This window comes from Molothrus aeneus, chromosome 18, assembly GCF_037042795.1.
Source record: "Molothrus aeneus isolate 106 chromosome 18, BPBGC_Maene_1.0, whole genome shotgun sequence".
Lineage (NCBI taxonomy): Eukaryota > Metazoa > Chordata > Aves > Passeriformes > Icteridae > Molothrus > Molothrus aeneus.
This window is the reverse complement of record NC_089663.1, coordinates 11,080,185-11,090,232: the sequence shown is the minus strand read 5'-3', so window position 1 is coordinate 11,090,232 and position 10,048 is coordinate 11,080,185. Positions and strand designations below refer to the sequence as shown.

General features: G+C 45.6%; 1 protein-coding gene across 1 annotated transcript in view; it reads left to right on the top strand.

Annotated features, from left to right (window-relative positions):
• Positions 1 to 2,330: 2,330 nt before the first annotated feature.
• Positions 2,331 to 10,048, top strand: part of MLXIP (MLX interacting protein) — a 43,731-nt gene continuing 36,013 nt past the window's right edge. Inside the window, exon 1 of the mRNA XM_066562339.1 lies at positions 2,331 to 2,701. Coding sequence (XP_066418436.1) covers positions 2,331 to 2,701 — 371 coding nt within the window. The remainder of the gene's footprint in view (positions 2,702 to 10,048) is intronic.

Genomic DNA, 10,048 nt, shown 5'->3' with positions numbered 1-10,048 from the left:
CCTGGGAGCAGGATGGGCACGGCTGGGCTGGACTCCTGCACTCAGCCCCAGCCAGGCTCTGAGTAAGATCCCTTGAGCTCTTGCCCTCATCAGTATGGGAATGCTTATCTTCCTGTCTGTAGATTCGGGAGGATAATCTCACCGCTAAGTGGTGTGGAATACACTGTGGGCTTTGAACAGCTCGGATGTCTCTGCTCACAGTGTGTATTACAGTTGAATTCCTCCTGTGCTAAAGGAATTGGTGGTGTTCCTTGAAAGAACATCATCAGAAGCTGGTGGCCTGTGTTTCACCTTGAACTGTGGATTGATGTAAAACAGGAAGAAAAGGAATACTCAAAAGATGCTGTGGCCTCTGTTTCCCTGTGCCTCCTGGAGTTCCTTGCTGTGGAGCAGGAGAGGATCCCTGGCAGTCTTGAACTGTTACTGATCACCTAAATGCTCATCTTAAAAGGGCAAACCAAGAGGTCTGTCTCCAAAATTAAGTGGATTTATTTTAAATAATGCCCCTTGCATCTAGCAGAAAAAACCTGAAACTTGTGTTGTAGCTTAAACCTGCTGCCCTTTCTTTAAATGATGGTGTACTTTGAACTCTTCCTAGAAAATTGTACTGCAACCTAATGGTTTTATTTTAACAAGTTACCTGTCTTTTCCTGCAGGAGGAAACACTGGCTTGCTTAGAATTTAGTGAGGTCAGTGTACAGGCTGTAGTTATGGAAATACTTTATACAGTGATGCTAATGATGTGATTTTTTTAGCTCAGGATTAGTTCTTAACAAACTACATGGAAGACTTTTAATAGGTATTGTTAAACAGTGAATGTTGTTGTGAAATGTTTTAAAATTTTTGTACTTAAAATATTCTCAGAATGTCTTGCTGGGACTTTTTTTTCTTAAGCAAATTTTAATATAAGATACCAATAACCAGGTTTAAAGCTAAATATGACTGGCCTTTTCTTCAGAATTTGAGTCAAGTATGATGCTGACTAAGAGCTGAATGCTAGGTTTGGTTTTTAAAGATCTGAGACAGCTCCCACATGATGTGGTCATTCCTTACTGTTGCCTTCATATGTGGGGAAGTGTTTGACCTACCACTCCTTCCCTAAACACAGGGATCAGCCTTGATTCCATGCTAATGGGGAATGTCAGATCCTTGCATGGGCGTAATTGGGATATTGCAGGGATGCCTCTTCTTGCCCAAGACTTGCTCTCAATCTCTGAAGTCTCTCTTGATCTTATTTCTGGTTTAACACACCAGAAAAAGTAGCATGTGGCTGTTGAATATTTGGAAGCTTTTTCCCTCCTGAGGGTGGCTATGTAGAAGACCCATTTTCATTTTAAGTGTGAGGTCCTATAACTGAAATAATATATGCAATTTAGTATAAATGCTTTGGAATGTGTGTCCCAGGATCTGACTGCTCCCCTGGTTATGGAGGCTTGCACTGCAGGGCAAGTTTGGGATCTTTTCTCTTAACTTTGTGTACACATAGTGTACACAATGTGTACATTGTGCTGTAGGATGATGCTTTTATGTTAACCTACAGGACCCATTGCTTCCTTTATGCTTTTGAGAAGGATGAAATCTGACCTTTACCTCCACTGGAACAACTGTGGTTCCTTTTATGTGCCGCTGAGAAGGTACTGAGTTAGGTGTGAGCCACCAGCCTGGCAGCAGAAGCTCCATGTCCTGACCTCTCTGTGACTCTGCAAGGTCTCCAGCTTAGCTGGCTGCCCTGGCTTCTTGCAGACTGCTTCTGGAAAATAATAAGCAGTTTAGTGTATTAATGACAATTTAAGTATTTCTAGCACAATTGTTCTCTCAGCATTCTTCAGCCATTTCTGGGCTGTCCTCTACATCTCATGTTCCTCATAGTCCCTTAAGTTTAGGAATGTTTTCCATAATCGTTAGGGCTGGAAGGGGAGATCACTCCCTGCCCAGGCAGGGTCACCTGGAGCAGGTGACACAGGAATCCGTCCAGGTGTGTTTGTAATATCTCCGGAGAGGGACAATCCATGGCCTCCCTGGGCAGTTCCAGAGCTCTGCCACCCTCAACCTAAAGGAGCTGTTCCTCGTGTTGAGGTGGAACATTTCGAAATTTAGTTTGGTTTTAAAAAAAATAAATAAAAATTTGTTCTGCTGGATGGAAGTCCCCGCTGAATCACTTAAACCAGCCACCCTCAGGAGCTGTGGGGACGTTGCTGGCACAGAGCAGGCAGGGCGGCGGCGGGGCCGCTCCGTCGCCTTTAAGCGCGGCGGGGGCCGGCGCGGGGCGGAGCGGGGCGGTGGCGGCGCAGAGCGGGCGCGGGCTCGGCCGCGGCGGCAGCAGCGGGGCCATGGCCGCCGACGTGTTCATGCGGCCGGCGCGGCTGCTCGGGGCGGCGGGGCCGCTGTCCCCCCGCACGGAGCCCGACGAGGACTCGTCGGACACGGACGATGGCGGAGCGTCGCCGGGCGGGGGGCGGCGGTGCGGGCCGCGGCGGGGGCAGCCCCCGGGCCCGCAGATCATCCACTCGGGGCACTTCATGGTCTCGTCGCCGCACAGCGAGCACCCGCCCAAGAAGGGCTACGACTTCGACACGGTCAACGAGCAGACCTGCCAGACCTACCAGTTCGGGGCGGCCCGCGGCGGCGGCGGCGCCGGCGGCCGCCTCAGCATCGACGCGTCCCTCACGAAGCTGTTCGAGTGCATGTCCCTGGCCTACAGGTACCGAGCGGCCCCGGCGGCGAGTCCCGGCCGCGGGGACAGCCCCGGCCGGGCTGGGCGGGGGAACCGCGCCGGGGAGCGGGACCGTGTGCGGGGCGGGGTCGCAGCCGAGCAGGGACCCTCCGGCCCATACGCTGGGGTTCGGTGCCGCTTTTGTGTTCAGCGAACTTGGGGGTCCCGGCGGGCCCTTCCCCGCAGGCCCGGGGCTGTGGCTGGGGGCGAGCCGGGGGTGCCGCTGCCCCCCCCCCCCCCCGCCATGAGGGCTGAGGGCTGAGGGCTGGGGTCCCGCTCGCCCCGCCGGCTGCTGGTGCCGCTGGAAGCCCTCAGCATCCCGCGGCCAGGCTGGGAGCGAGTGGAAGCCTCTGGTGCTAAACAGAAACCCTTAAAGGGCAAAGTGCCCCGCTCGATGTGAAACCCAGCCAATTTTCCCCTCCCCAAATTTTATTTTTATAACAAAGTCAAGCAAGCGGGCTCCGTCGCTGTTTCCTTTGTTCCTGTGCTGGCTGCAGCTGGCAGCAGCACTTCCTGGGTTTATCTGCACCTATTGCTGTGACTTTGGTTGTGCTTTTCATCTCTTCAGTAAGGCGTTATATTCCCATTTATCCCCTTTGTCTGTCATCCAAAATGGAGGCAGAGCTGTGGAGTAGAAGTGTTTTGGAAAGATGTGTGTCTGCTCAGTCTTTTGTTCCGTGTGATACAGCAGAAACCGGATCCAATCTGATGTTCTCTGCTGAGCGCATTTTGGAAGTTGATTAAAAGGGTTGATGGAAAATGCCTCTTGGCATATCAACGGAAATATTTGTTTTCATCTATAGGAACCACCTTAGCTTGCTAAACGAAAATTAACTTTGCCCACCGCAAATTAATCTATTTAAGTATTGCTCAATGAAGAGGAAACAGTAGAACTATCTGTTCTGTACAGTAGCTTGAAGATGTAAGTAATATTAAAATTTTGATAATATTGGCCAAGAACGTTATTAGCTACTGGCAAGAGACTGAATTTCAGATAAGGTGTGTGCAACAGTGGATCTAAGTATTTTGCACTTACAAAAAAAAAAAAATAAGCCTTTTATTGTACAAGCTGGGAGGAACTCGCAAAGGAGCTGCAGGGATTATGAAGGACAGAACTGGACTGCTCATGTGCATGTGCTCCTCGGCCTCTATCACCTTGGTTTTATTTTGTGCTTCCACTGGTATGTCGTTGGGATTTTGAAACTGAGGATCACATCTGGTGCAAAGGAATAATTCTGTTACACTGATTGACAGTACTGAGCTCTGATGTAGGTGAATAAGTTGAGCACCAAATTTATTACAGAAGAAATAATTTTATCCTGCCTGCTGGTGGTAGCATGAGGCAAGGTGCAGAAAATATTCTCTTAGAGGCTGCCAAAGAAAAGCACATTCTTAATGCTTCTGTCCTTGGGCACCTTAAGTTTGCTGAGTTGCAGCCCTGAAGCATCCTGCCCAGATCCAGCCTGCTTACTCAGCAGCTTGGGATACAATTTTTAAATCTGCCGAACAAACCAATTGTAAACTTGGGTCTAAAAAGGATTTAAGTAATTCTGGAAAATCTGATTTGAGGTGTTGAACATGGCTGTGAAGTGGGAAATGTCTTTTTAGTAAATGATTGAGCCTGTAGGTTGTATTTCTCTCTGTCCTCAGGCTGGATTTTTTCTTGGTTGGTTTGTGGGGATGTTTTTGTGGCTGTTGCCTCAGCTGTACCTTTCTCATTATTGCCTGTAAGATCCAGCACTGACAAAACACACAGATTCCATGTTAATGTTTTCTATGCTGCCTTTGCTGGCTAGAAATTCACTCTAGAAAAGAACTGGGGCTGTGGAAACCAACAGCAAAAACTGTAACACAGGAAGACGAAGATGTGTGAGTTTTGCTTTTTAGGGGCATGAGCTGCCTGCAGGGCTGGGGGATGCAGCTGTGACAAACACAAGCCCAAGGAAGCTGCTGTAACAGAGCTCTCTGTGTAATATTTATTTACACATGGCACTCATTGCTGGTATTTCAGTGTTTAAAGTTTTAGAGAGAAGCAGTAAAACGTGTGGTACCCATTAGCTTGGTGGATGGACTAGAAAGCAAAGCTTTTCTAGATTACCTCAGTCATTACCTGGGTCATTACCTCGGGTGGTTTGTTTGGAAGTGACCAAATTTATGCTGGATCACGGATTCGTGATCCATAGCCCATAAACCTGGGCTCTTCTAGTTGTGCTGAAATTTTTTTTTGGGTTTGGCTTTGTGCTGTTCACAGTCAAACTTTTTATGATAAAAAAGTCATTTCTGAGCAGCAGGGAAGCAATTCCCTTGTGCCTTTGAGCAGTACAAACCAACATGATCCTAATTTTCATCACAGCTGTTTCAGTCACATATCCAGTTGCACAGCTTGAAAAGTCTCATTTCAGATATGCCATTCCAGAGGGGAAAACATGCCTATAGCATACTCCCCTGTACAGTGAGCAGATTAAACCAATTTTTTAAATTAATAAGTAACTTATAAACACTGGGGTTTACAACAGGTGTCACGAGGGCTGTACGTTATCTAAATGTAACCTGTTTTTCTCATGAGATTGATTGTGGGAGCTGTTCCACACTGACAGAGGTAAAAGAACATTGCTTTTCCCCTTTTAGCCCCTTCATCTCAGCTCTTTAAACCAGTGTGACCTTGCAGACCTTGACGTGTAGGTAGCTAGAATTGACTTGTTGCAGGCAGGCAAAAAGATCTTAAAAAATGTTCTTCTCAAAATGAGAAAGACCTTTGACGCTGCTCATTCTAATGAGAAACTGTGCTCCTGGGTACATGACCTATAATACTCAGAATTAAGTAAAATGTTATGTCATCTTGATATTGAATTTAGTAAAGCCCTCTAATAACTTTACCGTTATCCAAATAATTACATTACCCAGAAATAACTTCCCAAAGCCTCACTGTATTCAGAAATGTTTCAACAGCAGCCTATCATGAAGGTTTTTTCCCCTGAGATTGGGACAGAAGAATTTTTTTCTCTTTGTTGTGATTACTGATAATACGCTGGCTGGTGTTCTTTTTAAACTATTGTATATTTTTATGTCAGTCACTGCTTATCTTAGTACAGGCCATGATAGGGTAGATGAAGATGACTTTGTGGGCTCATTTATTCTTAAGTGGCCTCAGCGTTCTCTCACCTCTTATTAAGAGCTTAAGGAACATGCCAGGTGTTGTACTTGAGGTAAGAGTGTTAAGGTTGGCATGAGATCCTTGTCCAAAGCCCTCTGGATCTGCTTGCTGAAGCTGCACAGGGCAGGAGAGTGGGAACTGGGACAAAAGCTGCCTTGTGAGCAGCTTGCCAGGTCATTTCTAGATTTCATCTCTCCTCTTTAGCAATATGACTCCTTCACTTCATGTACATGGAAGCCAAAAATATTCCCTTCCTCAGTGGACTGACGTGAGGGCTCAGCTTGTTTCCAGAGCGCCTTTGCCCCACATTCTTTGTCAGTGCAGTGTTTGGGGAAGTTCTCAGCACTGCTGATAGCACTTGGAGATTAAAAACCTCCACAGTTCAGCTACATATTTCACATGCTGCTTGTAGAAGCTGCTCTGATAAAAACACCTGTATTCGCCTCTGAATTTAACCAAACTTGAGCAGAGTTGCTGTTCCAGGTATTTTTTTAACCACAGCAAGGGTCCCTGCAAAGCAAGGATGGTGTATTCAGGGTGCAGTATGAATCAGGACATCGGTACTGAGCCTCTTACTCTGCTTATGTCAAATGCTTGATATAGTCACAAGCTTTTAAGCTCTGTGTAAGATGCACTTTGAAATTCCACCTTGACAACCTTGAACCTCAGGACGGTTTGCAGAAAGGTGGCTGAGCTGTTCTTGTCTCCGAGATGCATTTCTTTGCCAAAGTAAACATTTAGTAGTGCTAGTGTGAGAAGGCCTTGGTTCAGATTAAGGTTTCGCTGTCTTCAGGGCTACAAATGACTATGGGAGGAGCAGTCAAATTCTGTGGACAGAGGTTTAAATACAGGGACAATTTTGGTTTTTTTACTCCTGATTATTTTGGTGTCTCTGCAGACTGGTTTCTATGCACCTGGTTGGGCAGGGTGTTGCTATAGAGGTGTGGGGCACAGGAGTCACCTTTTTCATTAAAAAAGCATATTGCTATCATCTTTTGATCTGCCATTTAATCTACATGTTTTGTTGTTGTTCTCATCTTGTGTTTTTACTCAGTAAACAGATGTTATTTTCTGGCTTAAACGCAACATGGATTTTGCAATCATCATTTTTGATGGATTGCTGAAATAGGGAAGAGGGAGCTAGTTTGTCCTCAGACTGCAAGTTCTCAATAACTTTTGCATGATCTGAAAAAAACATAGCTGAACTTTGAGATTTGGCATTATTTTAGTGAAGATTTTGTGCTGCATGATTATGATGTGCTTTGAATGGCAACAGAAATTAATATGTTGATTTTCAGTTCTCCCCCCCTTACCTGTTTTTATTCCTTTCTGCTGAGTGGCAAGAGGAATTAAAGCCAAGAGACCCAAATTTCAGGTCTTGGCTTTACTCATGTTTTTCCACACACCCCTTTAGTAGGTCACTGAACCATTCTTGTTTGTTACTTTCCCATGTGGGGGAAAAAATTTCCATTCTTTTGGAAAGCAGAGTTGATATTCAGTCACTTGAGCAGCTGCTTATCTGACTGTGTGTCCTTAAGCTATGATTAGTCTTAATCAAACAAAAGGGTATCTAGTGATGCTGCAAGCTGGGAAGGGGTGGGGAGGAATAAAGGGAGCTTTGTAGCCATGTTGAGCTGAAGGCTGGGCATTTCTGGGATGTCAGAGGCATTTTGACAGGCTCGAAGGAGAGAGTGAACTCTTGAAGTTGTAATGGGTGGGTGGAATTTTTCCTCTAATGACAGCCTCAGAGATCTGCTGTAAAGCAGGAGGAGTTGAAAGGGCAAGGAGTGAGGCTGGAAGCTCACTGAGATCTGGAGTGAAATTAAGAGGATCTTTGAGGAATGCATTGAGTGAATTAGAAGGGCCAAGATAAAGCCACATCAAGAGCTGTGTGGCGTTGGCAGAGGCCACAGGGATGGAAACAGAAGAGAAGAAATGAGATCCTGCAAAGTTCAAGTCATACAAAGGATGTCTCAGCTGGGTGGGTGGGTTTGAGCCCGGGTTACAAACTCACTGAACCCTGTGAGTGAGGAACACCCAGAGCAGGGGTGGAGGGAATGACAGCAAGGAGGGGGAAGTCTCTAATCATGGTGGGGATTGTGGGGAAGAAAAGAGGTTGGAGTTGGACTTAGCTGAGATTTGAATAAAAGGACAGAGGTAAATGATCACGATGAGTTGGGGAGAAAGGAGGATGTTGGTGGAATGCTGTTCAGGGCAGGAGAAATAGGAATGAAAGGGGAGGAGAAATGGAAAGTAAGGGTGGACAATGGAAGGTGTGGCTGGAGTTGGAGAAGTCCAGTGTTTATTCCCCATGCTTTGATCTGTGATAGCAGGGTTAGATTGGAAGCACTTGGTGAAGGTGTGCCTGATGAAGGGGAGAATGAGCTGGAGGGATCTAGATATGAAAGTCATGGATGATGGGGCAGGAGATCTGGAATTCCTGGTTTGGCTCTTCTCTTGCTGCCCTGCTGCCTTTTGCTGTTGGAGAGAAAGGGCTCTCTTCTTAAAACAGAACAACAACAACCAAAAACCTTATCAGCTGAGAAACCTGGACCAGTTTGGGTTTAATCTAGTATTTTATTTTTCATTAACGACAGGCTATATGCTTGCAACTTCCTTTCTTTGTATGCAGAAATTAATTGCATTTACAGTTTCCTTCATCTGTCCTTTGATATCTTAATATCATTGGCACAAGCAGTTCTTTAAAGACAAAACTTCTAAGCTACTTCTGCGGAAAAAGACAAGCTTTGTAAACTCTTTGATGGCTATAGAAATATTTTACAGCTTTCATACAATTTTCCTTTCGCTCTGGAAAGGAAACCTTTAACATGTCCGTGAAACAATCATGAAGATGATTAGGAAAAGTACTTGTTTCAGTTGCATCCAAAGAAAATAGAGTTGGCTCTTTGTGTTTCAGACAGTGATGGAAAAACCTGAATCTGATTGTTTTTAGTGCAAGCTAGAGTTACATTATTATCACTGTTTCTGAAGCAGGAAGGCTTGAAAAATAGGGTTAGGAAAAGCAAGGCTCTTCAGAAATTGCTTCTAATAGTTTTAGTACCAGAACAAAAATTCTGAACATGGTCTTTTCATATAATTTCTGTTTGTTTGCTCAAATGGAGCTTGGAAGGTCATTTTTGGTTGTTTTTGAACATAAAGCACGCTGACTTGGTGTCACTCCTGATAGAATTAATGCAGCCACCCCTTGGTGAGTAAAGCAGCCATTGCCATTGGAAATGTTCCGGTGTGCATTTGCCACAGCTCAAGGCTCTTCACTAAGCCTTGGTTTCTTGGCTGTTGATCTTAGATGAATCAATTACTGCTTTTTCCTCCCTTTCTCCATTCTGAAATGACCAAAACAGTCTCAGCGCTTCAGAGCCCCAGATGTGTGTGCTGGCCTTTTAGAAAGAGGGAGACAAAGGCATGAAGTTTATAAGTGAGCTGACATAGGAGTCTAAAAGGAAGACCTATGAAAGATCACACCTCAGTTGCAAACTTAATAAAGGAAAGAGGACAAATGGAAGAAAGATTTAGGAGGAGATGATGAAGAGGATGTGCAGCTTACTGACATGTGCCTTAGAAAAGCTACTGAAGGATGTTACAGCTTGGCCATTCTGTGCAGTGTGGATGGCTGCAGGGGAATTGCCTGCTCCCTCTCTTAAGCAGATTTCACTTTGTGCCTTAAGGTATGGAAACTCTTGAGTGCTGCTTAAGAGCAAGCTCAGCAGCAGTTACCTTTGTGAAAGATCAGTGTTGTTAGTTGGCTGTCCAGCTGTGACATCGGTGGATAATAGAAAATGGGATTGGGAAGGACCATAGGAGCCATCTAGGCCCAGGAAAGAGATTCCTTCCCTTGGCTGGTTATCCAGACCATGGCCACTTGCAAGGTCTGTGAAGGTACAAAGCCCACAGGGTTAGGAGTGGTTCTCAGGGCTGCTTTGTCACCTTTGGGACTGTAAGAGAAAAGGTGACATGCCAGATGGAAAGGGCTTGCAGGGCACTGCTGGGATTATCCTGTAGCAGGGTATTAGTGAAATAATCTGATTCTCTTCAATTAGTGATATGGCAGTGTGTTTTGGCCAGAATTCTCCTGACCTACAGATAACCCTTAGCCATGACACGGTTGGTGATGCACCGTGATGTGAGGAAAGGCTTCAGCTGTTTAAGCAGCTGAGCATTGC